This window comes from Rhinatrema bivittatum, chromosome 13 (genome assembly GCF_901001135.1).
Source record: "Rhinatrema bivittatum chromosome 13, aRhiBiv1.1, whole genome shotgun sequence".
Lineage (NCBI taxonomy): Eukaryota > Metazoa > Chordata > Amphibia > Gymnophiona > Rhinatrematidae > Rhinatrema > Rhinatrema bivittatum.
In genome coordinates, this window is record NC_042627.1 from 7,669,379 (window position 1) to 7,697,059 (window position 27,681).

At 44.0% G+C, this 27,681-nt stretch overlaps 1 protein-coding gene across 4 annotated transcripts; it reads right to left on the bottom strand.

Annotated features, from left to right (window-relative positions):
• Positions 1-27,499, bottom strand: SERPING1 (serpin family G member 1). 4 transcript variants are annotated; one of them, XM_029574636.1, is made up of 8 exons: positions 27,291-27,499; positions 12,852-12,942; positions 9,280-9,880; positions 7,989-8,126; positions 2,660-2,863; positions 2,092-2,234; positions 1,402-1,621; positions 1-817 (listed from the first exon to the last, which is right to left on the bottom strand). In XM_029574636.1, exons 2-8 carry the CDS (start codon positions 12,909-12,911, stop codon positions 564-566), a joined length of 1,620 nt encoding a protein of 539 aa, XP_029430496.1. In that variant the 5' UTR covers positions 12,912-12,942; positions 27,291-27,499; the 3' UTR covers positions 1-563. The 4 variants fall into 4 exon arrangements, with proteins under 4 accessions (XP_029430496.1, XP_029430495.1, XP_029430493.1 ...); XM_029574635.1 differs by lacking the exon at positions 27,291-27,499 and adding an exon at positions 19,398-19,521; XM_029574633.1 differs by lacking the exon at positions 27,291-27,499 and adding an exon at positions 15,801-15,921.
• Positions 27,500-27,681: the final 182 nt, after the last annotated feature.

Below are 27,681 nucleotides of genomic sequence, written 5' to 3' on the forward strand. Positions count from 1 at the left end.
TGCAGGGCTCTGAGAGTTTATTGGGATCACAAGAGACGGACAGGGAGAGGGCAACGGGGCACTTTGGTCCAGTGAGAAAGGGCTCATTAAAGCTGTGGGAAGATCCAGGGTTATCTCGAGCAACCTGAAGCCAGCGCCTCAGCTGATTCTAACTCACAGAGCAAACTTGAACTTAACCACCCTGATCTGAAACCCTACAGTGTTTAAAGGGACCCGTACCAGCCACTTATGGATGGGGCAGGTGGGATATATTTCTATAAAACAAGTGATACAAATGAGACATATAAGAAAAGAGATTACCATGATTAGATATTAATGAATATGAAGCTTTAATGCTGCCAGCTCAATGGTCGGGCGTGCTGAAGTGCTCCATTGCAGGTGCTATAGTGCTGCTCAATAGCACTATACTCCCTTAGAATGGAAAAAGAGTACTTAAAAAAAAATTATCAACTTCCATATTGAAAGGATAGTGCAGATGAGGGACTCCCTTCCTCCCAATACCAGCACCCCTAGCGCTGCTTGCTCTCAGGGGACAGCCATGAAATGGGGGAGAGGGGGAGATCTTATGCAGCCGGGTTAGTGACCCGCCCCATGAACACAGTCACCCGAGGTTTGTCGTTCAACAGAAAGAAGAGGAAGGGCTGTCGCACCTCAAAGGTATGGAAAGTACGAGCAAATGAAATGGCCGAGACCCCCGCTGCCTCCACCCCTTCCTCGTTCACCTCCACCAGCGAGCGATGTGTCCCACTCGATACCGCCAGCTCTGCCTCGGCAGACATCCCGCAGAAATTGGGGCTGTAGAAGAGCTCCGACAGTCCTGGAAACAGAGAGGAGAAACCCAAGGTTAGGGCCCCAGGACCAAGGGGACAATCCCAGGCCTCGTTCCTCAGGGGGATTGTAGCAGCGACTTCCTTCTTATCCTGTTCTCACACATCTCTACTAGAGCAGTGAATAGGCACTCAGGCCCTCTTCTTTACTGCTCGTGTTCACAGAGTGAGTTTCCCCTTTCGCCCATGCAGGTAGCTCCAATTCTGGATTATATCCCCCAGTCCCCAAGCCATGCTCTGCTTTTCTACTGACGCACAATGGGAGGGGGGGAAGAGGTTTTTTCTTTACTCAAGCCCGGGGCTCAGAAGACCTCAGAGGTAAAACGTCAAGAGTCTAGAAAGGTAGGAAATGGCGATGTTGTCATGTAGGGCTCCCTCAGATTACAGGGAACCATCAACTTGGTTACCAGAAGGATTTCCAATGGAGATGTAGCTAGGCTACTTCTCAACCATACGAGGTGTTACTGTGACGTCTATGTGATGTCATCACTTAGTAATTTCTTGAAATCCTCAAAAAATGGAGGTTTCCACATATACTGTAGACAGAGAGCAGTGATATCATTAAAAGTCTTACCTATCTTGTCCAGCAGTTCAAGAAGCTCTAGCGTGGTGTCTACTTTGATTTTGGGCATCGATACCATAGCAGGCCTAACCGGGTCTTTATAAAGTCTGTTCATCACTTGCTGGAATATTTCGTCATCGAGCTGCTTCTCCATATTGGAGAGAGTTTGCTGGGGCCCCTGAGGCAACATTATCACCAAGCTCATATTGTGAGTCAGACCGAAGCGTCCGATCTGTGGAGTCAAACAAAAGTGTCAGTCAGCTGCTCTGACTGGATGTTGGTCCAACGACTTTAATGTCAGCCTTCACCTTCCTCCTAGTATCATTTCAAGCTGCAGAGCTGAAGAACACCAGGCCCTTTCCTGGGATCAGAGGGAAATTCAATCACTCCTGGCCCTCTTATCACTATATACAAACCAATTCACCAATGAAGCTCATCTGTGCCTTGGAAAGAGGCACAAATTACACTCTGTCCTCATGTTCATTCAGTCCTGGGCTTTCTTGCACCAACTCCACCACGGGCGTCTAATTCTGCTCAGCAGGCTCTTAACCAGTTTGCTAATGACCCGATTTGAAGTCCGCCCAAAGAGCGAAAGAAAGATGCAGAACTAGAGTGAAAACAAATAAACGAGAAGCCAACTGGAGAAAGAATGGAATTAGAAAGAAAGAAGAGATTAAAGACGCAGAGTGTGAAGCCTCTTACCCGGGCTCCGAGGACACGGTCAGAGAAGGAGATGAGAGGATACTTGTCACTGTTCATCATAGCAACTTTCACCGTGCTCTTGTCAAGTTTTTGAAACTTTTCCTTTCTTGTATTCTCCATTTTAAACTTCGTAATCCACTTTGCTGGAAAACAGACCATAGGTCAAGCAGACAGCTTTAGAGTGAGGGACTTCTGTGTATCAGGGAGCTCAATATTAGGCAGTTTCTTTGGTGTATCAAAGAACTGGAGACTGAGGGGTGTTAAATGAAGGAATAAATAAAATAAATAAGCAATGATGGACTTCTTCAGTGTGTCAAGGGGTTCAGTGACAGATGACTATCTCCAGCGTGTCAGAACGTCGGAGACTGAAGGACATCTTGTATGTATTAAGAGGTCAGAGACTGAGGAGTGTCTCCAGTATATCAGGGTGTCAGGACCACTTCGAATGTGTCAGGGAGGGGCATCTCCCGTGTATAAGGGGGTCTGAAACTGAGGGTTGTTTCCTGCTCATCAAGAAGTTTTACACTATTCTGGGGTGAGGGAAGATTGCTGACGGAATGCATCTTACCGCGCAGAGAGACGGCATTCAGGAGCATAAGCTGGATGTCACCTGGGACTTCTTCCAGAAGTTTCTTGATCTTGTTGTGGGTTTTATTTGCCACCCAGTTGTTGATCAGCTGAAGGTTCTGGTCTGCTTCTTGGGTGAGGGTTTGAGGGGTACTGTCGTAAAATTCTTTTGACTCGTTTACAAAGAACTCATTGAAGATGAGGTCTGCAATAGGGGAGATACATATTGAATGAAGAGTGAGGATAGAAAGGAGGGATCACACAGCGCCTCTAGTGAGTGACCACTCTACTACCAAGAGCCAAGGTCTACCAAAACCCCGTACTAAAGCCACCTATAAGCCTATCTGCCCTTAAAATTTCCCGTAAAGCACTCTTTGTATGATGTACATGCATTACTCTATTAATGAGGACTGTGGTGATAGTCCCTTTGCAAAGTTTTTACATTTTCCATGGTTTTTCTGTATAAAACTTTGCAAGTTGATCATCAATACCTTCCCAGTGTTCAGCTACACCTCAGTAAACAGCCTGCATACAGACTGTTCCTTCTAGACCTGCCATGCAGTTGTGTAAGAGATGGGCCAATAAGAGTGCTCTAGTCATTTTGAAACAGGGCAAGAGTATGACAAATTCTCCTATAGCTTTGGGGATTTTGTCATTTTAACCCAATTCCCAGGGCATTGTATCATCACAATATATTATCGCGTCGCAGTGCCCACTAAGGCATCTTTGGATAAGGGGTAGGGCTTGAGGGCACGTTAGTTTGTCCAAACTTACGGAAAATCTAAAGTAAGGAGCAGCCTTTCAAATACCATGATCATGCACACAGGTGACCCACAAGGTTCATCATCGCTATCAGCAACATTATTCACCATATACCTGTTACCATTATGCAAACTTCTCTTGGGCCTGGGTTTACATTTTTGCATTTAAGCTGATGATGTACAGTTTTTCACACCAGCTGATACTTCCATTGAATATACCTTCAAAACATTAAATATATATATATATGTCTGCTATTCAAAAATTACTTTCTAATATTAAGTTGGCATTGAACATGCAAAAAACTGAAACCATATGGCTAAACCGAAAGAAATTAACAAATACATCCTTGTACTTTACAATAGGACCATGAAAATGTACGAGATCTAGGTGTAAATAGACAATAACTTAACAATGAAGAGACATATTAACACCATAATCAAGGCTAGGTATAACAAACTACATCTGTTATGATTGAAACCTCTATTCTACCCCAAACCAAATGTGCCTGATACTTCACTTTCAATGCATATCCAGCATAGCTCTCTGCTTCAACGGCAGGGGAGAAGAAAAAAACTGATACCTCATGCATATCCAGCATAGCTCCCTGCTTCAACGGCAGGGGAGAAGATAAACAACCAATAAGGGCTGTATAACATAATCTGGGTAAAAACAAATAAGCATGGGTGTAGCTTGCTTATTGCGGCGGTTACTACCCCTACTACCTCTAACTACTCAAGCTAGATATTTCACTTGGATGCAGCTCCATCACCGCTCTCTACATTAATGGTGGGGGTGGAAGGGAATTAGAACCAAGAGCTAAGAGAAACAGATAAGTATGAGAAAAGAAATGAGGGAAGCTTGCTGGGCAGACTGGATGGGCCATTTGGTCTTCTTCTGCCGTCATTTCTATGTTTCTATGTTTCTATAAACTGAAATGATTTCCTCATGTTTTTACAGACCTTGATTTTTTTCAGACTTGGACTACTGTGATGCACTATTAATAGGATTGCCAGCTACTTCATTAAGATCACTTCAAATGCTCCAAAGCACTACTACAAGAATACTCACTGGAAACAAAAAATATGATCACATTACACCCATGTTTGTATCATTACACTGGTTGCCGGTCAAATTCCGCATTCAATATAAAGCTCTATGTCTCATTCATAAAATCATTAATAATAAACAGTCTGACTGGTTGGGAGCCACATTACACTTTCACACCCTGCAAAGCAATCTACAATCAGCAAATAAAGGCTTATTAAGTGTAACATCGATCCAAAGCATCCATTTGAGTGAAATTAGAGATAGGGCTTTTTCAACTGCAGGATCTAAATTGTGGAATGTGATACTTGATGAACTTAGAGTGCAGAGAGGTTTTAAAATCTTTAAAAAGGACCTGAAAACTTGGATTTTTAAAGTGGCATTTGAGAATAACTAAACTCTCTGAACAGTTCAGAGATGGGGGTCAATGCAAAATAAGAACATCTGTAACCTTTGGCCTGACTCCACAAATGTTTTGAAGCAGAGATGCCTACAGATTTATTGTGATCATCATTTGTTTTATTTTACTTATGTTTTTGTTGTTTTTATTTTATGTATATTTACCTTGTAAGCCACCGTGATTGTAAACCAGAACGATATAAAAATGAATTAAATAAATAAATATTATACCAGTCTACTCAGATCATTAAATGGCTTCTTTCTTGTCTCTCTTCCTCCATCTCTTCTCTATATTTCTGTTCCTCCTTCCCTTTTTCCCTTATTAGAGATTATATTTTCCACTTTTTCTATTTGTTTACTAACATTTTGAAGTAAGTACAGTACAATTAAAACCATATAAACCAATTTGTCATCGAAGTTCAGCTATCCCTCACAGCAAAGGATGATCATCTTCCATGATTGTCTTATCTGTGGACCTGAAGATGTTGGTGAGGCTGATTTGGAATTGTCAGATTCCGTTACAACCTGAGCATGCGTTTCTGAGTGGGATGGGTAGTCCTCGGTTGTTGAGTATGAGATATTGCTGAGGCAGCATTCACAGCCCCTAGAGGAAAAGAGGCTCTGCCATTGCACAATGGCAACACCTACTGGCTTGACATGGTGTCTAGGTCTCCTGTACGTCTAAAACACAGAAGTATGACCATTCTGAACCTTTAAAATTATTAGTGCTGTGCTACCGTTTCTAATTTTTTTTCTCTTCTTCTTTCTCTTATCTCATCTACGTATCACCTGCAGCTGTTAGAACTGGGAAGATAGCCAGCACTTTGTTACGATAAGGAACAGAGAATGACCATCGTTATTGATGTATTCTAGTTTGGCAAAGCTCCCAGAGTTTGGGTCTTAATTAGTACCAAACTCTAGCTAACAAATGATGCCTTTTCACTTTTTGAAATCAGTATAAACATATGCCTATTGCAAGTAGTATTTCATATAATCTAGTCAGAGTTTTAGATGCTCAATGCCTATTTTGAAATGTCATTACTTATACACTGAAGTTAGAAATATGTAATCAGGTGCTCTTCTGTCAATTAAATAGATTGATAGAAGCAAGAACAATGCACCCAGGTGGCTTGACAAAGCACATCTGATGTAAAGATCAAATAATTTTTTATAGCTAAATTTTTCTGGCCATGTAACCTGACTTATATATGTAATTTTTAGTAATTAAAATACATGAGGCCAGGTATCTCTGAGATATTGTGACTTGACCTGTATTGAAATAAAATTAGTATTTATCTTCTTGGGCCATGAGTCCATGAATGATCAACAAGAAAAAGAGTATATACACCTTGATGTCAGAAGCTCAGGGCTGCTGTACTATCCAGAGTATGGCACGCCGAAACCTTGGCAGACTTAACTCATTGACAAGAAACCATTTTCATTTTTTATTTTTTCTGTATCTATGATGTGACTGGATCAATTAAATACTTTCCTCATGTAAAATAAAAATCATATTCTTTTTAAGAATATATTTCTGACTGAGTTATTGAGTGGCTCCAATCTAATAACTAATTAACTGAGCTCAAAATGATGCATCAACTCTAAGCAGTGCTGATATGTTAGACTTATGTGACATGGTATGCTAAGGTAAAGAGAGTAATCTTTAAGGGAACCCCTTACTAACATCTTTCTTCCTTAGAATTACCCATCTGAGCAGAACCAAGACAGGCTGAACTCAGAATGTACACATATCGAGTTCCAGAGGAAACCATGGCCTATGGCCTTCTAGCCAAGGACTGACACTACAATGACTGAGGTTGATGGGGGAAGGTTATAAAACAGAGGAAAAAATCCCTGTGTAGTTGTGAATGAAGGCACAAAAGAGAGAGTTATCTCAGTAGTTAACAAATTTCCCTTCAAGATTTTTAGGTCCATTTTCAAAGAGTTACGTGGTGGTTACATATGCAAATTCAGCATATATGCCATTTTGGAAATACTGTGAATATGTGTAGCATCACATGGAAATGTTCACAGGGAGACACATGGCCAGTTTAGGGGCGTTCTAGGTAGGGTTCTTCAGTTAGCATTTAGTAAGCGGTGTGGTGTATGGGGTATAACTTTACCGAACTTGGCCAAACACTGTTACACCTGCTAATGAAGTCACAGAAGTTAAAAAGAGCACTTGTCTCTTGTCTGCAGTTTTTGGCTGGGTGACTTGGGTTAAATGTTGGACGGGGGGGGGGGGGGGAGTCAGGGTGAAGTGTTGAAAGGTCGAGATGAACTGGTGGTGGTGTCTGGGAACTGGTGATTGCAAGTACATGCACAAGTATTTTCAGATACAGAGTATGCCCATTCATGATAAAACACAGGTCTCTGCGTACAGCGCAGGGTTATTATGCACGTTATAATATTCCATGTGTATAATGTATGCATGGAGTTTTATAAAATGGGAAGAGACAGATTGCATTTCCCTGTGTGTACTGACTCATGCTCATGTACTTTTGAGGCAGAGATACTAGCATAGAGCTCTGTGGACCCACTTAGGTGCAATTTGGCAACTTATGCAGACTATTGAAAATTGGGGGTCATAAATTATTGTGCTTCTCATGCATTGAAGTCAAGTTCCCTGGACAGCAAAAGCATTCCCTGTGGAACCCAGTTTAGATAAGGTCGGGTAAGTCATCACTCCTAGGCACTGACTTGCTTTTGGTCTCAACTAGAATGGGAATAATTAAGTTAGGGCCAGTGAGGTTTAGTCAGAAAGTGATGTGGGCAAAGCACACATTTGGTAAAATTTATCTTATAAACAGAGAGAGCTTTCATCTCTTCAATCAATGCAAACAAAGGTAGAGAATTAATGGGATCTGAATTATGCCACGAAACATTGCCAGCAAAGTCAGCCATTTTAAATTCCATATCATCTCCCTCTATTTTTTGTGCAACAGAAGGTATGATGCCTTTATTACTGCTGTGCTCCTTGATCTCTGTTGTCATTACAACTTCCTGACTCAGGGCTGACTAGGTAAGGATTCAGGCATGGTACAAAATCTCACCTGGACTGGGCACTGCAAGAGATGCTGGACGTCCCATTCATTGCTATTGGTGCTTAAGATCTGTGTACCTACCTTGATGGTGAAAGATGGCGGAGGCTGCTACAAAGCCTTTCGATTTGCTCAGCTGATTAACTGCAGTGTGGACACAGTTTGAGTTAGGAGGGTGGAACAATACCTCTTGCAGCCTCTCTTTTGTAATCCCCCGGGCGCCTGGAAAGACAAGAGCCAAAGAATGAGGAGCTCTTGCTGTGTGGGAATTAGAATGTGTATGTGAGGGAGGGAGGGAGGGAAACAGAAAGAGATCCTACGCATGTACAGGTACATTACAGAGATGAGAGTCTTTTTGGCATCCATCCCTGGGTGGGTGGGATGGTAGAATCCATACCAGGATAATTCAGGGAGTTCCCTTGCCATACACCCTTGGGTGGATAGGCATGGGAGAGAGATCCAAAGCTTGGATAACTCTGGGAGATAAAGCTCTCTTTGCCATATTTCCTTCTGAAGGATAGTTGAGAGATGATGATTGGAAGATGGCAGAAAGTTTTCAGATGATCTCATTCTGGCAGGTATTCACTTCTGAAACTCTAAGGAGGAAATGTTCAACCTGCTTGCTTTGGGGCAAAATCTGTGGGCACCTTTTACCCATGAACTTTGCACCAAGTGTACATGCACACTTTCAGTCTGAAATTTGCATGAACATTTGCACCTGCTTTTGGCATGGGTATTTCTTCCAAGGAAAATAGCATGTGTAAAGTATTATAAACGTTTTTGGAAAATGTTGTAATCTCTCTTATTTCAAGAAGCTTTTGTAGTCTTTTGAATAGATGATACTGTTCTAAATGTTATTGTTTATTATGTATTGTTTGTCTGTTATTTAAATTGGTTTATTAATTTTTTTTTACTATTGTGGTATATGTTGTTTGTATGTCATTTTATTATTTATGTTTCTTGTAATCTGCTTAGAACAGATGTTCTGGTAATTAGGCAGAATATAAATGGCTGGAAATAAATAAGTAAATATAATAAAGTCGAAAATGAAATCCATGTGTATCATTTTTCTTCTCTGACCTAAACACATGAATGTGCTTGTAGCTGCTTTGATGGAGAGCAATTTTCATAAAGCCAATTTTACACCGATAAATTGCTACATGTCCACATAAATAGCTTTGAAATTTGTCTTCCAAAAGTCATAGGATGGAAGTTACTAGCCTCCAATTATTTTTTGAACTGTGGTCTTATTATTACTGCAACTCCTAAAAATATGGGAGTAGCTGCGCCTTTGGAAAAACACAAATGTTTGGCTTTCCAAAAACTAAGTCAAGTGAGAGCGTAGGTAAAAGCCTCTGCTCATGCTTTTCCTTACCCAGCAAAAGATGGGAGAGAAGAAGTATCAAACTGAATGGCGAGAAGACCACATTGGCATTCCGATCCTTGGCCATGATGTTCTGGAAGAGGTTGAGGGAGACTTTGGTCAGGGAGTTGGCAAGGAACTCTGTGCTGCTGAGGTTCGTTGTGGGATCTTGCTTGCAAGGGGGCCATGGACTTGTATGATTGGCACAATGGTGAACGGGCTCCGAAATCTGCATAATGGACTCTGAGGTAGTCACAGGTTCCAGTGTATCAGTGATGCTAGTTGGAGTAGGATGGCATGAACTCACGCCCCCTTCCTGCCCTCTCTCTTTTGGTCCTGTTTCGTCAGCCATGTCATCACTAGGAACTGACGCTGGCACGCTGGAAACAGCCTCGTGGTCTGTGCTGTCTGCAGTAATGTTGGTTGCTGTGTCCTCAGAATGAGGAGGTGGTAAGCTTTTTCTCTGAGAAGTCTCTGGATCTTTGCTAGACATAGATGGATCAGAATCTATATTTTGGCCATTGTCTGAGACGGCTGTGCTGAGGTCTCCATGTCCCATGTCATGTTTCATGCTCCTTTTGATAATGTGATGCATGGAATCATCGTTGGGAACCTGAGCAAAAGCAAAATGACACAAGGAAGTGAATAATAAATCCTGTCTTTGGGATGCTTATATACTGTTATATTTTTTGTAAGCCACCTTGATGTGTTGAAGGAAAAGCAGGAAATCAAGTTTGAAGACATTAAACGAAAAATCATGTGACTCATCGCCTATAGACAATGCAGCAATTACAATATTTGAAAACCTGTTGTCACAGCACCCCAGGTCCCAGTGGTGCTTTAATAAAATAATTGATACCATTAGCAACAACCGTAAACAGCAGCAGCTCATAATTGGGCGTTAAATAATCTGGGCTAAAGATTAGCCACATATTTTAACTAGTGTGTTAAAAAGCAGCTTTTCGACTGATACAACAAGCTAATGCTATGCATGGCGCACGGTGGTTAAAAAATCTATGCTAAAGGTGAAAAGTGCACTAAACTGGTAGGAAAATAAAAAATGCTGGGCTAAATATAGAATACAGAATGTTTTTTACTTCAGAGTTATAGGTGAAGTTAACTTTAACTCTTACTTCTAACCACTGAAGGTCAAACTTAAAACTCAGAGGCTCTCTGGTCCAAGATTCTGGGCTCAGGACCGGAGAGCTCCAGGTCAGGAACTCCCAGGCAGGGCCGGTGGTAGCTTTGTTGCTGTCCTGTGCGAACAATCACTGTGCTGCCCCCCATCCCAGGCCCGCCAAATAAAGAGCAGCTCCCTCCAGGGGTCTATATTTTTAAAAACTGACACCCATTCTCATCTCCCCGGAATCCATGGTCAAGGGAAGGGTATTACATAGCCTAGGGAAGCCGCCTCCCACACACACCACCCTCCCACATTCCCATACCCTCTTATAGCCACACAAAATGTAATTATGCACTTGTAACAAATTTTACATGACAAAGAACATTCAGGAGTGCAGACTTCTGAGGCAAAATATCACTTACAACCTGCATATTATATTTACATGCACTGCTGTGGTGCCAACCAAAAAAGACACTTGGAATTCCTATGAAATTTATAATGAAAGCCATGAATAAACGTAATTACCATTACAATATAGTAAACCTCCCATACCGAAACAATCCTATCCGCCAGCACTCAAACAGTAGCAACCTTATCTATGAAAAGGCAACTCTGCAAATATTACATCACGCCCTAGAACACCAATACACTTCCTATTGGGAAACCGGAACAAGCCAGGCTGCTATAGGTCCCTACACAGAAACTACATGCCAGGAAATTACCTCACCTCAATCACATATACAGAACACAGACAGACCCTGACCAAATACAGAATAAAGAGTCCAGAAAGTATAAGTAGAAATGTGCTGAGAAGAACTGAACTAGAACCCACAACAAACCAGCTTCTAGATGAAGAGCAACAATGGAAAAACAGAAACATTACCAGTCTTCATAAAACATTAAATAATAAAATCAAGAAATATAAAACATAATAGTAAAAAAATATTCATAAAAAGAATACATATTTTAAACCAGTTAATGAATAGAATATCTAAAATACCAATACAATATTTCAAAAACTCCAATAATTAAAACATGTTCTATTTCCCAAAAAAGCAATAAAATATTTCAAAACAGCAAAAAAATCAAATTATACCCAATAATTAAAACTAATAAGGATTTAAAAAATCTCCTGCTCTCTATACCTGGGATCTTTTGATTTCAGTCACCCTGAGATTTTCGTGGATTCGGGGTGATAGGGCCACACAAACGTTACCTTCTCTCTCTCACACACACAATAACGCACTGATTCTCTCACACACTCCCTGTCTCATATACATGCCTAGGCTCTCACACATACTCTCTCTCCCCATCACAGGTACATAATGGGCCAAATTTTAAAAGGTGCGCGCGGGGATAGATTTGTTCGCCCAACCCGGTGCGAACAAATCTACGCCCGATTTTATAACATGCGCGAGCTGCCTTCTACGGCCAAGTCCCAGAGCAAAGAACATCAAGCAGCCTTGCCTGAATTATCAAGAAGGCTCCTCCTGCAATAAAAATGTTGCTAGCAGTAATTTGTTATGGGTTTGACAGTTGCTTGGTTTTGATTGATTGTAAATATTTCTACCCTTATCATAAGAAGCTTGCAGGGCAAACGGGATGGGCCATCTGGTCCTTTTCTGATTTCACTATTATATAAGGACAGTCAGCCTTAACTGAAACCTGGTTTCCCTGGTTTGCAGCCAGGGGCGGATTCCCGATGACGACCGGCCTGGGGATTCGCCGCCCAGGCCGGCCCAGGAGATACCACATGGTCTGCCGAGCGTGGCTCTGTCACGGCCGCGCTCGGCAGACCACGTGACTAGAGCGACCGGCCCACCGGGGGATGCCCGATCCTGTTACATGTCTGTTACACATGGCTGAGCGGTGCAGCAGTGAATGATGGTGTAGTGCTACCTGCAGTGGCAGCCTGTTGGCAGGGTAAATTACGATTGGGGGAAAAAAAAAAAATTAGCGGAGCTGCTGAGACTCAGGGCACAGACGCCGTGTGCCTGGTGCTAATGACGTCTCTGGGGTGAACTCATATTTACCCAGATAAAAGCGGGGTTTGGTTATTGCCCTCAGTGCATGCGGCTAAAAGTTTGCATGCCAGATGACAGCCTGCATACATTTTCCCAGTCCAAAAGTAGGGGCCGGCTTGGAGGCAAGACATCAAAGTGCCTGTGAGGCTGTCATTATGAACGTCCAGGCACACTTTACATTCCCGCAGGCACTTCTGCTCATACTCAGGTACGCAGGCCCGCTTTCCTGTAGCAGCCCAGATTTTCAAAGGGAGACTCCACAAGAGGCTGCTTTGTACCTGTGGGCCTGCAAGCTCACTGCAGGCTTTGAAAATGACCGTCCCAATATCCCAGAAGGCAATAATTAAAATAATAAAACAAAAGTACAAACTCGTAAGAAGCATCACTAAGCAGAAATCAGCATCACTGTCCACAAAGCATGAGAAAACTTTACTCACGGGATACTGTGAACAGGTTATGGTCGTAACCAACAAGAGGAAGATAAGTCCAACCCTCATTGGGATGATTATGTGAGACAGCAATGAAGAGCTAAGGATGAAAAGAGAAAACCTGTTGGTGTCAAGCAACCTAACCCTAATCTCTTCCTCTTCTATCCAACACAGACCCAGTCACTGATCTATCCCTCCCTCCTCTCACAGACTCAAACAGTGCCCTAACCTCTCATCTCCTTGTATCTAACACCCCCAATCACATATACGCAATCTGAAACACTGGCCTGAGCTCCATCTCCTTTCTCTACAGTATGTCTACTTCCTGTATGCACACATACTAGACTAATCTCTTAGACGTTGATTCTCAAGTTATGTTCAAAAAACTGAGTTTTGAATATTTTTCCCTGTTGAATGCATTAATTTTGTGCCCACAGTTTTTTTGTGCGTGTCTGCAAAATGTACCTGTACAAAAAGGGACATGAATGGAAGTGTTCCAGGAACAAGCCCAACGGCAGCGTCTCCCAACGACGTCTGTGGAACGCAGGATTTGGTGAGAGAGGTAACGGTGGTGGGGCCACTTGGCAATAGTGATCATAACATGATCAAATTTAAACTAATAACTGGAAGGGGGACAATAGTAAATCTACAGCTCTAACACTAAACTTTCAAAAGGGAAATTTTGATAAAATGAGGACAATAGTTAGAAAAAAACTGAAAGGTGCAGCTGCAAAGGTTAAAAGTGTTCAACAGGCATGGACATTGTTTAAAAATACAATCCTAGAGGTGCAGTCCAGATGTATTCCACGCATTAAGAAAGGTGGAAGGAAGGCAAAACGATTACCGTCATGGTTAAAAAGTGAGGTGAAAGAAGTTATTTTAGCTAAAAAAATCCTTCAAAAATTGAAAGAAGGATCCATCTGAAGAAAATAGGATAAAACATAAGCATTGTCAGGTTAAGTGTAAAACATTGATAAGACAGATGAAGAGAGAATTTGAAATGAAGTTGGCCATAGAGGCAAAAACTAATAATAAAAACTTTTTAAAATATATCCAAAGCAAGAAACCTGTGAGGGAGTCGGTTGGACCATTAGATGACCAAGGGGTTAAAGGGTCTCTTAGGGAAGATAAGGCCATTGCAGAAAGACTAAATGAATTATTTGCTTCCGTGTTTACTAATGAGGATGTTGGGGAGATACCGGTTCCAGAGATGGTTTTCAGGGGTGATGAGTCAGATGAACTGAATCAAATCACTGTGAACCTGGAAGATAAAGTAGGCCAGATTGACAAACTAAAGAGTAGCAAATCACCTGGACCGGATGGTATGCATCCTAGGGTACTGAAGAAACTAAAAAATGAAATTTTTGATCTATTAGTAAAAATTTGTAACCTATCATTAAAATCATCCATTGTACCTGAAGACTGGAGGGTGGCCAATATAACCCCAATATTTAAAAAGTGCTCCGGGGTGATCCGGGTAACTATAGACCAGTGAGCCTGACATCAGTGCCGGGAAAAATAGTGGAAACGATTCTAAAGATCAAAATCATAGAGCATATAGAAAGACATGGTTTAATGGAACACAGTCAACATGGATTTACCCAAGGGAAGTCTTGCCTAACAAATCTGCTTCATTTTTTTGAAGGGGTTAATAAACATGTGGATAAAGGTGAACCGGTAGATGTAGTATACTTGGATTTTCAGAAGGCGTTTGACAAAGTCCCTCATGAGAGACTTCTACGAAAACTAAAAAGTCATGGGATAGGTGGAGATGTCCTTTTGTGGATTACAAACTGGTTAGAAGACAGGAAACAGAGAGTAGGATTAAATGGTCAATTTTCTCAATGGAAAAGTGTAAACAGTGGAGTGCCTCAGGGATCTGTACTTGGACCGGTGCTTTTCAATATATTTATAAATGATCTGGAAAGGAATATGACGAGTGAGGTTATCAAATTCGCAGATACAAAATTATTCAGAGTAGTTAAATCACAAGCAGACTGTGATACATTACAGGAGGACCTTGCAAGACTGGAAGCAATCAAACTCAAATGTAACTGGCCTTGGTATACGCTGGCTTCCTGAGGCCTCTCTAACCCTTCTGGGGGCCTACTCCTTATTCTATGCTGAGGGGAGCCTTCCTCCAGCCAGAATTCCTTGCGGGGCTGGTTCTTAAGGAGGACTGGGCCAGATAGCCATGCCCAGTCTCGACTATGCCACGAGATATCCAGAGGCAGTACCACTACGGAATATAAAGACCCAGATGGTAGCAACTGCCCTAGGAGGTTTTTCATGACTTGGGCTGCCTGAGGAAATCCTGACTGATCAGAATTACATACAAAGTAATGAAACAACTCTACACCTTGCTCAAAGTAAAAACTCTGCTTACCTCAATATCATCCTCAGACTGATGTCCTAGTTGAGCACTTCAAACAAATGCTCAAGCAAATGTTGAGGAAATTTGTGATGAAGATGGCAAGCAGTGGGACTCATTGCTACCCTACATGCTGTTCACAATCCACAAAGTATCCCAGATCTCGATAGGGCTTTCCCCCTTTGAGTTACTGTATGGGAGGAGACTGAGAGGAATCTTGGACATAGCTTGTGAGACTTGGGAAGATAAGGCAAACCCCAAGCAGAACCTCATTTACTATGTTTTCCAGGATCACCTAAAAAAGGCTGGAGAGGCAACCCACCCAACCATCTCCATTATTGTTTACATGTTTGAATTAATAACCTGTCCTTTCTCTTCTTTCTCTGCCAAGTTCCAATCTCCCTGTTATATGTAACTGCATTTTCCGCACCATTGTTTTTAGTTTATATTTACGATGCACCCCTGTTTTATGTGAACCAGCATGATGGGACTGCGTTCTCGAATGCCGGTATATAAAAACCCAAAATAAATAAAATAAATGAATAAAATGTATAGAGAACGTTCAAACTACCCAAGCCCAAGCTTACAATCTCTCCATTGTCCAAAGAGTATTCCAGCCAGGGGACCACATCCTTGTCTTCTCATCTTCAGAAAGCAAGTTTTGAGCCCATTTGCAAGGGCTCTATGAAGTCTGAGAGAAAACAGGACCTGTGGATTACAAAATAGTCCAGCCAGATAAACTGAAGAAACTCAAATCTTCCATGTAAACCTTCTGAAGAAGTGGTTTGCACCAGTGTGCAAACTGGTACGAGAAGTTGTTTGGCCCAGAGGTCTCCCCAGAAGTGGACCAAACCAAAGTTCCTTTTGGAGAGCAACTCTCCTCCACACAGGAAGCTGATTTAAAGCAGCTAGAGGTGCAAAACAAGGAGATCTTCTCAAACCTACTGGGTCGAACCCACCTTGTGTAGCATGACATCATTATGCCTCCTGGAGTTGTCATGCAGCAACGGTCATATCAGATTCCCAGAGCCAGACACTGTATCATTGAGGCCGAAGTGAAGGAGATGCTCTTGCTTGGCGTTATAGAGGAATCTAACAGCGACTGGTCCTCACCCATCATACTGGTGCCGAAACCAGATGGCAGCATCAGGTTTTGCATTGACTTTAGGAAGGTCAACAAAGTCTCAAAGCTCGATGTGTACCCGATGCCCCAAGTGGATAAGCTTATTGAGCATCTGGAATCTGCCCAGTATATTTCTACCCTAGATTTTACAAAAGGGTATTGGCAGGTGCCTCTCACACCAGCAGCAAAGGAGAAAAGTGCATTTTCTTCACCAGGGGGATTCTTCCAGTTCACTGTTCTTCCATTTGGACTCCACGAATCCCCCCATAATATTTCAATGTTTAGTTGACTGCCTGCTGCGCTTGCATCAGGGGTATGCACTGCATACGTGGTTGACATCTTGGTACACAGCCTGGATTGGGGAACACATTTAAGTTAACTCCAGGCCGTACTAGCAAGTCTGAGGAAATCAGAACGGACAGCAAATCTCAAGAAGTGTTTGCTGGGAGGGCATAAAGTCCAGTACCTCGGCTATACCATTGGGAAAGGGAAGGCCCATCCACAGCCCTGAAAGATCAAGGCGATTACCTGGGTTCCTGACCTGCAAACAAAAGTGAAAGTGAGAGCTTTCCTAGACCTCATGGGATATTATAGGAGATTTATACCCAATTACTCAAAGAAGGTGGAACCTCTCACCTAACTATTGTTGAAGAAAGCCCCAGAGAAGATCCAGTGGTCTACCGAAGCAGAGAAGGTCTTCCAGGCTCTGAAAGAGGTGTTAAGCTCCGAACCGGTCCTGATAAGTCCAGACTTCACTGAACCCTTCATGGTGCAAACCGATGCCTCTGAGGTAGGCTTGGAAGCAGTCGTCATCCAAGAGAAGGATGGCTAAGAACACCCCATCACATACATTAGCCGGAAGCTGATGCCACGAGACAGGCAATACTTGACAATCAAGAAGGAAGCCTTGGTGGTCAAGTAAGCATTAGCGGCCTTTCAGTACTATCTGCTAGGGTGGCAGTTCACACTAGTGATGGATCATCAACCACTCCTATGGATCAATGCAAGGTTGATGAGGTTGTTCCTGGCCCTACAACCTTTCATCTATAAGTTCCAACATAGAATAGGAAAGGAAAACACTAATGCAAATTTCCTGTCTTAGAGGGGTGTCCCTAGTGCAGGCAGGTGCTCATCGCAGCAAGGCTGAGCTGAGGATATGTGAGGGAGTCTACTGGAAACTCCCTCAGAATACCTTAAGGGACCAGGCATGGCTATCTGGCCGAGTCTTCCTTAAGAGCCAGCCCTGCAAGGGATTCTGGGTGGAAGGAGGCTCCCCCTCACCATTGCGTCAAGAGTCATGGCCCAAGGGTTAAAGAGACCCTGGGAATCAGGCAGGAAGCCAGCGCATGCCAAGACCCGTCACGTTTGAGTTTGATTGTTGCCAGCACTGCAAAGTGAGCAGTTTTCTCTGTGTTGTGTTTTGTGCTGTAAATAAAATTGTACAAGGAAACTTCCAGAGTCTGCCTCCTTTATCCCACTGGCTGTTTCCCAGGCTGCGACCACCCCAAGTTACTCCAGGCACTAAGAATCCCTGAAGCTTCCCATCCACTGTTGGCCAAGGCCTTTTAAATCCCTGACTTTGGAAAGGGACCCAAATACTCTGAAAGATGTTTTGCCAGAAATGAACTTAGAAAAATCCGTCGAATTTAACTGAAAGTTTTCTATTTCTCCTTTGAAGCTACTTTAAATTTCTGCTCTCTGTCAACAAGGATTTTGACTTTAAAACTTTCCTGCAACAAAAGGTTGAAAGTTTGTTGTCTTTTTTTTCTGCGGGCAAAGGAAGGGGAGGAAAAGTGCATGCGCCATTCTGTGTACTTTACCCTCTGCAAACCTAAACATGGCCCCGGGAACGCCCCTGTTTAGCGCATCTGAAAGTCCACGCCTTGTGAGCCCCGTGCATGCTTTACAGCTGCTCCGAGTGCAATTTCAGAGAATTCAATCTACCCGGGGCGATTTCTCTTTCACAGTTAGTGAGCGTAACGTACACCTGCTACGAGCGCCTGCACGTTTTACACCTGCTATATTGGTGCTGGTGCTCGGGGGGTGGGGGGATAAAATTGCATTTATAGTTTTGAAAATCCCATGAATGCTCCCCTGACCTGGAATCCCTCTTTCTGGCCCGGCTATCAGCATGCGCGCTATGGAAGCCCCCCACTTTCAGTAAACAGCTTTGCAAATTGCCTGCCTAATGTCTGGAGAATGAATGGAGCCAATCTGTTACAAGACCATGCCTCTGTCATTCTTTATATACCGCCTAATCGGTACAAACTATGTAAGCAGTTTACACGATACAATGTGAGAGGAAGATCTGGTCTCCTTCATCTTTCTGCCCCATCCCCTGCTCCAGAAGAAATCCGAGATTGGAATCCGGTGCTTGGAGCCATCTCTGCTTTTAGCCTACAGACTTCTCTCATCGCACTGCTACTTATATCGCAACAAGAGGTCCAGGGGGCTCCTCTGGAGCCGCTTCACACTTCCATCTGCCCTGGAGCTTCTCCCTGCTGCACTGCTGCTGAATACTACGGGGGAAAAATCGCATTGCCTGTTAAATCTGGAGTGCAGCGACAGTCACTCTGCAGTGAGTTCCCCTGTTTGTGGTACCATTGGCAGTGCCCTGGCAAAATCTTCCCAGCACTCAGCAGAGTCTCAGCAAGGGGCACTGAACAGGACGTGGCCCTCCTAGAGCTCACGGTTTAGGGGACACTGCAGTGCATCACTGCTTGCACCCATCTCCTAACTTCCTGTGTCTGCAGGTCGAGCCCCTCCATCTGAAAATCTGCTCTCTCTCCACTGGTGGGGTGGGCTCTCTATTTGTTATTTCAAGTCTCCCTCTCTCTTCCTCTGTCTCCCATCTTTCTCTGGGGAGGGTGAAAAAAACCCAAAGCTCCCCTGCCCTCTTTGCCACCTTAAGCACAGAACAGGAGGACAGATAAAGATCAATTGCCCTGTCTAGCATCTTCCCATTTTTTATTTCTGTAGTGAAACCGCAGGTCACTAGATCTCTGGCTGCAAATAACAGAGAGAAAAGCTAAAATAGGAAAGCTGAGGTTTTTTTCTTTACCTGGTCTGTTGAGGTTTTTTTTTTTTTGAACCTGGAAGTCAACAGATTCCCAGCTAAACCCTGAGTCCTGGGCGTGTGACGAAGCTCGAGTGGGGCAGGGAGAGAGAAAGAGGGAAAAACAGGGGGGCATGGGGGCAGGGAGGGGAGGGGAGGAGAAGCTCTCATTGGCTGGCTGAGGAGCAGGGCAGTTAAAGTTTAAGGGAGATCGATCCCATGATTTCTGGTAAATCAGGATGCAGAGAGCATCTGGGAAATGGCAACGATCCCTGGCAGAAAGCTGGGAAGGTGAGGGGGAGCGGCTGGGACGGACTGGTGCAGGCGTCGGGGACGGAGGGTGGGGAGCTGGGAGAGAAAGAATTTGATGAACCACGGAAAGGCAGCAGTCAGGGAATTTCTAGAATGAGAAAACAGAAACACCGTCAGATATGAAACCGGTAAAGAAAGAAATAAGAGGAAATCTCATTCCTGAAGCCAGGGGATGAGCATCTCTGCAATGCCAGATCAGCCTCCTCTCTAAAGCAAACCACAGAAACAGCCCAAGCTTATACAGGGCGAAAGGTCACCTGCGGGAGACTGAGGAGTGGGCTGGAGGGACCAGCAAGCAGCTCCAAACCACAAAAACAGCACTTTCTTCACTTACTACAGGTAAGTAAAGCAGAGAGAGCTGGCAAGAAAGCAGCAGTGCCAGGGTCCTAGTGAGGGGCGTCCCCGGCTCTGCTGCACTTGGTGAAACTCGCATCCTGTTCAACCGAAAGTCCTGGGGCAAAATCAATAGGTAGGACCCCCCCCCTCCCCCCACACCAGAGTTACAAGCCATGCAAAAGGAAATGACAGGATCCCACGTGACAAGCCTAAGACAGGTCGATGAGAGCCCCCGGGCACAATTTTAATGCACAGGTAACCTATTTTTAAACTCCCGATGCAGAAAGCTGAGGAGATGCTGATGCCTCAGGAGTTAAAACAGGAGTTTGGCATGGGCTGAATGTACATTTGTAACTTGGGAGGGGAGGGGGCGCTGCCAAGGGAAAGTCAGGACTGATTCATCTGGGTAAGTGGCAGTGCCTATCCTCGGCCACATACCTGGAGACGTCCGCACTTATCAGCTAGCCAGCGGCCTCAGGAAAATCTTTTTTTTTTTTTCTTTTCCCTATCCATCACCAGACGCCAACTCTGGAAACTTTACGCCGCCTCTGACCTAGGCGTAACGTTTTCAGCGTTAAAAGAAAAGTGCGTGTCCCGCCAGCACACCTCTCTGCATTGAGAGGGCAAACCTAATGCCCTCATTGGCATGGAATTTGCATGCGAGGGCGCTGGGCTGATTGCACATTTTAGAACGCGCATTTTGTGAGTGTAAAACCCCTTGTGTTACAGCGGCGGTAAGGCCTGTGCGTTGGGCTGAACGCACCTTTCTGTAACTGTCTGTCAGTAAAACGGAGTCACTGGGCTGTCTGGCTGCCAACCTGTTCTTAGGAGCCAGGTGATCTGCTCTAGGGAGGCTATTTCAGCCATTACAGCCTTCTCGCTGGATGCAACAAATGGAAACCGGCTGCTTTGTTCTTTTGGTCAACACTTGTGACGGGCGTCTGCCCAAGAAACATAATCAAGCAGACAAGTCCACAACCAAAGCAATGACTGAATGCACATCCCACAACCTTGCCAGCACAACAGACTGGAGCTGCTGAATTTAGAAAAACAGAGTGGGTATCTATATGTGCTAGGCAGTGCCTTAAACATTAATTCCCTCTTTTTATTACACAGTGAAAGCTGCTGAGTTGAACACCAGATGCCGCGCATCCAATTCCGGGAGCAAATCTGCATTCCATCGACCGCTAAGAGCGGCAGCGCTCATTTCTGTTGTCCGGCCTGCGTTACCTAAGGAGCCATTAAGTTGTGAAATCGTTTTTGGAGTTTTCTTTACCAGCTCCCCACTTTGTAAGAGTTTTTCCTAACACATTGCTACCTCTTAATGCTCTAATCTCCCTCCTTGATCTACACAAACGATAATGTGACTGTGCTGGTAACCACGTTCCTCTACGTCCGAGGACTTAAGAGCTCCAGGCCATATCTGGCCCCAAAATCTGAGCCCTATGTCTTGCCAGCTCTGAACATCCAGAGGGAAGACAGCCAAAGATAGCTGTGAAGAGGGGCAATTTTATTTTCTAAAAAGGAACTCAAAATGGTGCACAATAAAGCAATAAATCAGCAACACAAAACTAAAATATGTTAAATACAATAAAATAAATATATTAACGTGGAGGTCCATATTCAAAACCATTTAGCTAACTAACTCAGAAGTTAGCTGGCTGGTTGAATATTTGGGCACTTATCCGGCTAAATTCTAGCCAGCTAGTATGATAGGAGCTAGAATTTAGTCAGATAAGTTAGGGGCGTTCCTGGGGCACACCTGGGAAAAGTTGAGTTAGCCGGCTAAGGTAGCTGGCTAGCTGATGTTCAGAGTTAGCCGGATGACATAGCCGGCTAAGATGGTAACTTTCCAGCCAGCGCACAGGCGCACATGTGCGTACATGCATCAACCTGCGCCCAGGAACATGGCTATTTTATAAATTACGCGTGTTATAAAATAACCTGGCCAAGTGCACGTATGTACCAGATTTTAAGTAGGCGCCTGCACGTGCACACAAATGCTGCTTCTACTGCGCAAAATCAGGGGATTTTAAAAGGGGTGTGCACCGACGCTCTTCCCAGTTTTGCCAGTTCATCCCTAGTTCACCCAGTTAAGAGAGAGGTCCTCCAAAATGCCCTAGTTTAATAGCCTTCACTCCCACTCTTAAAACCCTGCAGATCTGCCTATTTGTCTTTCTTTTTCAACGTATACATCATCCATAGCAGAAGTGAAGTTACGCGGCAGGGGAGCTCGGCGCGCACCGGATCACAGAAGTGTTTACGCCCAAAAAACAATCTGTGCAGTGCACACCGGCCCAATTTGTGGGCATTTCTCCCGGCTTTGGCGCACGGAGGGCTTTTAAAATTCACCCGTTTAAAAGGTAAGTTATGAAATAAATGCAATCGATGCAATAATGCCATCATCTTTACTAGATAAGCCCTCCTGAGTAACGACAAAGGAACATGGCCATCTGTCTAGATCTGTTGTGAGCTTTTGGATAAATAAAGGATAATTTAGTTTACATAAGTCTGCAGTACTGCTGGAAACATTAATACATGCAGTATGTGAATATACAATAAATCAATGTTGCTTTCAGACTCTAATAACTTAAAAAAGGGTAGGTGCAGGTTTGTCCACCTCTGGAAAAAGCAGAAGAATATTATCTGCATGTAAAGCTATTTTCGGTTCAGTCACAGCAAATATAAACCCTAAACTATCTATGGACTTCCCTGATCGTTTGGGCAAAGGCTCCAGGGCCAGGTTAAAGAGTAACCATGACAGCCCTGTCTGGAGCCTCTTCTGATAAAAAGAAAAAGGACTTGGATGAAGACCATTAACCCTAACCTGCTCCCTAGGACCTCTGCAAAGGGCCTTAGTCCAACCCAGGAATTGTTCAGGAAGCCAAATCTTTTAAGATACAAGAACATATAAACCCAATACATTGCCATCCAATAACAGAATCAATCTGGGAATCTTGAGCTTTCTAGCTAGATGTAAAATGTTAAACCGCCGCCTCCTGGTGTTATTTACAGAAATCTCCCTTTAATAAATCCTGTTTGATCATCAGTTATTTATTTATTATTTACAGGCTTATTTATCGCCCATCAATAATCCTAGGCGATTTACAGTAAACACTCATAATTAGAATAAAAACAAAAATTATACAATAAGAATATAAATAACATACAAATAAAATAATAACATAAAAATCAAATCTCTAATAAGAAATTACATTAAACCGGCTTCATATATGGCAACAATGTGTTTATAATTTATAAGCTTGTGCAAAGAGAAAACACTATGGGCCAGATTTTAAAAAGGTTACACGTGCCGGGCCTATTTTAAAAAGGCCCAGTGACGAACATAAAGCCCCGGGACGCGTGTAAGGCCCGGGACTTTACAAAAGGGGCGATCCGGGGGCGAGGGCCCCGAGGAGCGGGTACCCCGTTAGCAGAAAGAGTCCAATGGAAGTTGGAGAGGCAGAGTAGCTGGGTACGGAGAGCGACTCCCATCCGTAAGAATTCCCCTTGCTAACTCAACGGCTAGCAATAAACTGTAGGCTTAAATATCCGGGCAGCGTGACGTCATCACAGGGGGACGCCCCTGAGGAACGCGCCAAGAGGAAATAAGAATGAGGACCGCGCAGCACGCGCACTCTAAGGAACTTGTAGAACATGGCGGGAGGCAGCGCCCAAGCCGGAACGGGGACGCCGGAGAGGACGGCAGGCGGACGCCGCAGCAGCCAGGCGTCCGTGAAGAGCAGGAGGAGCCGCAAAAAAGGAAAGGTAGGCGGAGTGAAGCCGTCGGGAAGTGACGATCGCAACAGTAAACCTCTTCATCACCCAGGAAATGCTGCATCCTTTCCATTCTGCATCCAGACTTCTCTTCCAGGCAATAGCAAGGGATTTCCCCAGGGTACCAAATTCTCACTTCTCTGAAACCTCTTTATTTTAAGGTCTTCCACTGACTGTGGTGCCAGATCACTCCCCCAACAGAACGGGTTCTCTAGTTCCTTGCCCTTGGGGAGTAAAATCTCTCCAGCCTTGGGCCTTTTGTCCTTGAGGGAGAAAGCCCCTGTAGAGCCCTCTCCTTGGGGAGAGGTTTCCCGGGAACCTCACACTCCTGGTGGGTCCTTCCCAACATCTCCTGCCAAAGTTTGGAGAATACTCCCTCTAGAGGATCTTCTTCCCTAACCCTCTTAAAGGAAACACATCATTAGAAACCCAATAATAACTCCATCTCCAACCTTTCCATGAGCTATTATTTTATTATATGCTCTGCCATCTAGTGGATGATCAATGTAATTGTCTACATTCTTGAAGGAGCTCTTGGGATTCCCGGCCCTCTCCTGGTGGTAGTGACCTCATCTCGGCTCGGGTCCACATTCGCAACAGGAGCTAAGCTACAAACAGGTAATGTTTTTGTTCTGGCGCAGAATTCAACTGCTGAGATCTTATTTTGAAGAGGGATATTTTTTCTTAATGGCTTTTGTTCTTTTTAGTTTTGAAAAAGGTTTATTTCACATTGCTTTTTTGCTTCCTGGGTATTTGTAATGCTTAAGTTTAGAAGGATAGAGTAGAAGGGAAGGGGATTTCTCCCTCCACCCCAACTCCCACCCCCTCCTACCTCACTTTCTAGGCTCGCACATTAATTAGGGGGTTGGACTACACAGAATAACTAGACATAGACTGGCAGAGTAACACAAGGAAGTCATTTAGATAAATGTAGTCAGTTTTGAAATCAAAACACTTAAGTACATTTTAGGGAGAGCTTAATTAGTAATACCATAATATATACATCAGTAATTTATTTTTAGTTAATCTGATCTTTAAACACCTCTATCATATCCCCCCTCAGTCGTCTCTTCTCCAAGCTGAAAAGTCCTAACCTCTTTAGTCTTTCCTCATAGGGGAGTTGTTCCATCCCCTTTATCATTTTGGTTGCCCTTCTCTGTACCTTCTCCATCGCAATTATATCTTTTTTGAGATGCGGTGACCAGAATTATACACAGTGTTCAAGGTGCGGTCTCACCATGGAGCGATACAGAGGCATTATGACATTTTCAGTTTTATTAACCATTCCCTTTATAATAATTCCCAACATTCTGTTTGCTTTTTTGACTGCCGCAGCACACGGAGCCGACGATTTCAATGTATTATCCACACATGGGATTTCTACCCCAAAATATTTTTGTTTAACAACCTGCTTTTCAGTTGTTAGGGATAATTTGGATATCATTAGCTTTGGTGATTTTTTACATATAGGCACATGGACTATGTTTGCTTTTATTGGAACCTCTCTGTTGGGATGCCCTAACTCTCCTGTTTCATTAGTATCCTTCAAGGATACATTTCTCCTAACCATGCACTGCTGAGTGACTGTCGGCTTTCCCCCTTGTTCTAGTTTAAAAGCTGCTCTATCTCCTTTTTGAAAGTTAGTGCCAGCAGCCTGGAGCCATCACTAGTTGGGATGAATGCTGCTGCGATGGGAGGGAGGGAGAGAGGCAGAATCTCATGGGGGGTGTGGGGAGAAAAGGGACCTGCAGGACAAGGGATAGGGATAGTGAGGAATAATAATTAGTTGTGTATTGTTTCTCTGTTCCTAATGAGGAAACGCTGACTGGATTGTGTATTGAACCTCAGACTCTGAACAATCAGGAGACGTCCTTCGTTAAGATATGCATATGCCAAGTAACAGATAGATATCAAGAGCTGTGTACTCAGGACACAGGAAAGTAATACACAAAGAAAGGCAGAGGAAATACCTTATATGGTCAGAGAAGAAATGCTGGCCTGTTCAAGATAGGACAAGGTATAAAGGTGTTTGCTACTTTTGCAGGCAGCTGGCAGAGATCTGATCCCAGTCCCTTCAGAATCTTGTGTGCATGTTTAGTAAGATTCTGTAGCTGTTCCTTTACTCCTCTTGCTAATAAACTTTTTGTTTAATTCCACAAAAGACTGCCTAGAATGCTTATTTAAGAAATCAGATTAACAATAGACATATGGGCCGATGCAGTATGCTGCGCGAGGCCGAGCGCACCGCTAGCCCCCGTTTGGCCGCACGTTTTCGATGCGCTATTTTTACCCCTTATACAATAAGGGGTATTAGTGCTTGGAAAACGCGCAGCCAACCCCCTCCCCCCCCCGAAACTAATAGTGCCCGCAACATGTAAATGCATGTTGATGAGCCAATTAGGTATTCCTGCGCGACACAGAAAGTAAAATGTGCAGCCAAGCCTCACATTTTACTCTCTGAAATTAGCGCCTACCCAAAGGCAGGAGTTACCGGTAATTTCTTCCGGCACCGGGAAAGTGTACAGAAAAGCAGAAAAAACTGCTTTTCTGTACACCCTCCGACTTAATATCATAGCGATATTAAGTTGGAGGCCCCAAAAATAAATATAGATAAAAAGTCTTAAAAAAATATATATATAATCTGCCTGCGGCCCACGGGTTGGAAAACAGATGCTCAATTATGCCGGCGTCCGTTTTCTGAACCTGTGGCTGTCAGCGGGTTCGACAACCGACGCCGGTAAGATTACTTGTCGGCTATCAAACCCGCTGACAGCCGCCGCTTCTGCCAATAAGGAGGCGCTAGGGACACGCTAGTGTCCCTAGCACCTCCTTATTAGCGCAGGCCCTCATTTGCATAGTGAATCGCGAGCCCAGGAGAGTGGCCTGGGCGCGCGTCGGGAGAGTGGGCGCAATTAGTCCACCAGTTTGTCCAGTTAATAGTGAGGTCTTTAAGACCTCTCTAGTCCTTCACCCTACACACTCCCCAGTTGACCCAGACCCCTCACCCTATTCTACAAGCCCTAAAACTCAAGATCTACACAGACTTGCTCCTTATTGATAGCAGCAGTAAAGTTCCGCAGATATTTAGCGTGCCAGCGCTGTGGTTTTAAAATTCGGAGTTACGTGCGCAAGTCTTGGCCCCGCCCCTTTCCCAGCCCCTTATTTCTTTAACGCTCTCGGGTACATACGCACGTATTTTGCAGCTTTTTAAAATCTGCTTGCATGCGGCCCGCGTTCGAGTGCATGGGGGCATTTTTGCGCTTTTAACACCGACATGTAAGTAGGTACATGATGGGATGGGAGATCAAATGACTTGCCCAAGGTCACAAGGAGTGGCAGTGGCAGAAGCAGGGCTTTAAGCCTGGCTTCCCTGGTTCCTTTAACCATTAAGCCAGCTTTTTTAGATTCTAGATACCACTTTTTTGGACACTGATCTTTTTATTTTCTGCATCTCTGGTTTTATTGCCCTCTTACCTTCTGCTCCTTCAGAGTTACTCTTCATCTCCCCTAGTTTCTGCTCCCCTTTCTGTTTTGACTTCCTTTCTTCCGGGTACCTCTCCATCTCCTCCTCAGCTCCACTCCTTTCTCTTAGGCTCTTCTCCATCTTCTTCCTTCTCAGGTTTCCCTGTGTCATGGCTGCCCCGAGGTTCCAACAGCACTTTGAATAGAGGAGTGGAAGGCCAACAGGATAGAGACACAGTAAGCATGTGCTCCATAACCCCATGATGTGCACTTCCTTTGTAACCAGGAAGCATAGGAGAGGGAGGAGAAGCAGCTGCAGAAACCGGGAGTGGTGCTGCTTATTGTGTTACTGCATTGCCGGACTCCCATCACAGCTACTGTTGTGACTGCTAGGGAGATGGCG

Coding starts and splice junctions, on each gene's coding strand:
- SERPING1 (XM_029574632.1), bottom strand. CDS start 19,562: ATGAGAGCTTCTCCTCCCCTCCCCTCCCTGCCCCCATGCCCCCCTGTT. Junction 1,622..2,091: donor ACCGTGTCCTCGGAGCCCGG/GTAAGAGGCTTC, acceptor TTGACTCCACAG/ATCGGACGCTTCGGTCTGAC. Junction 818..1,401: donor TGAACTGCTGGACAAGATAG/GTAAGACTTTTA, acceptor CTCTGTTTCCAG/GACTGTCGGAGCTCTTCTAC.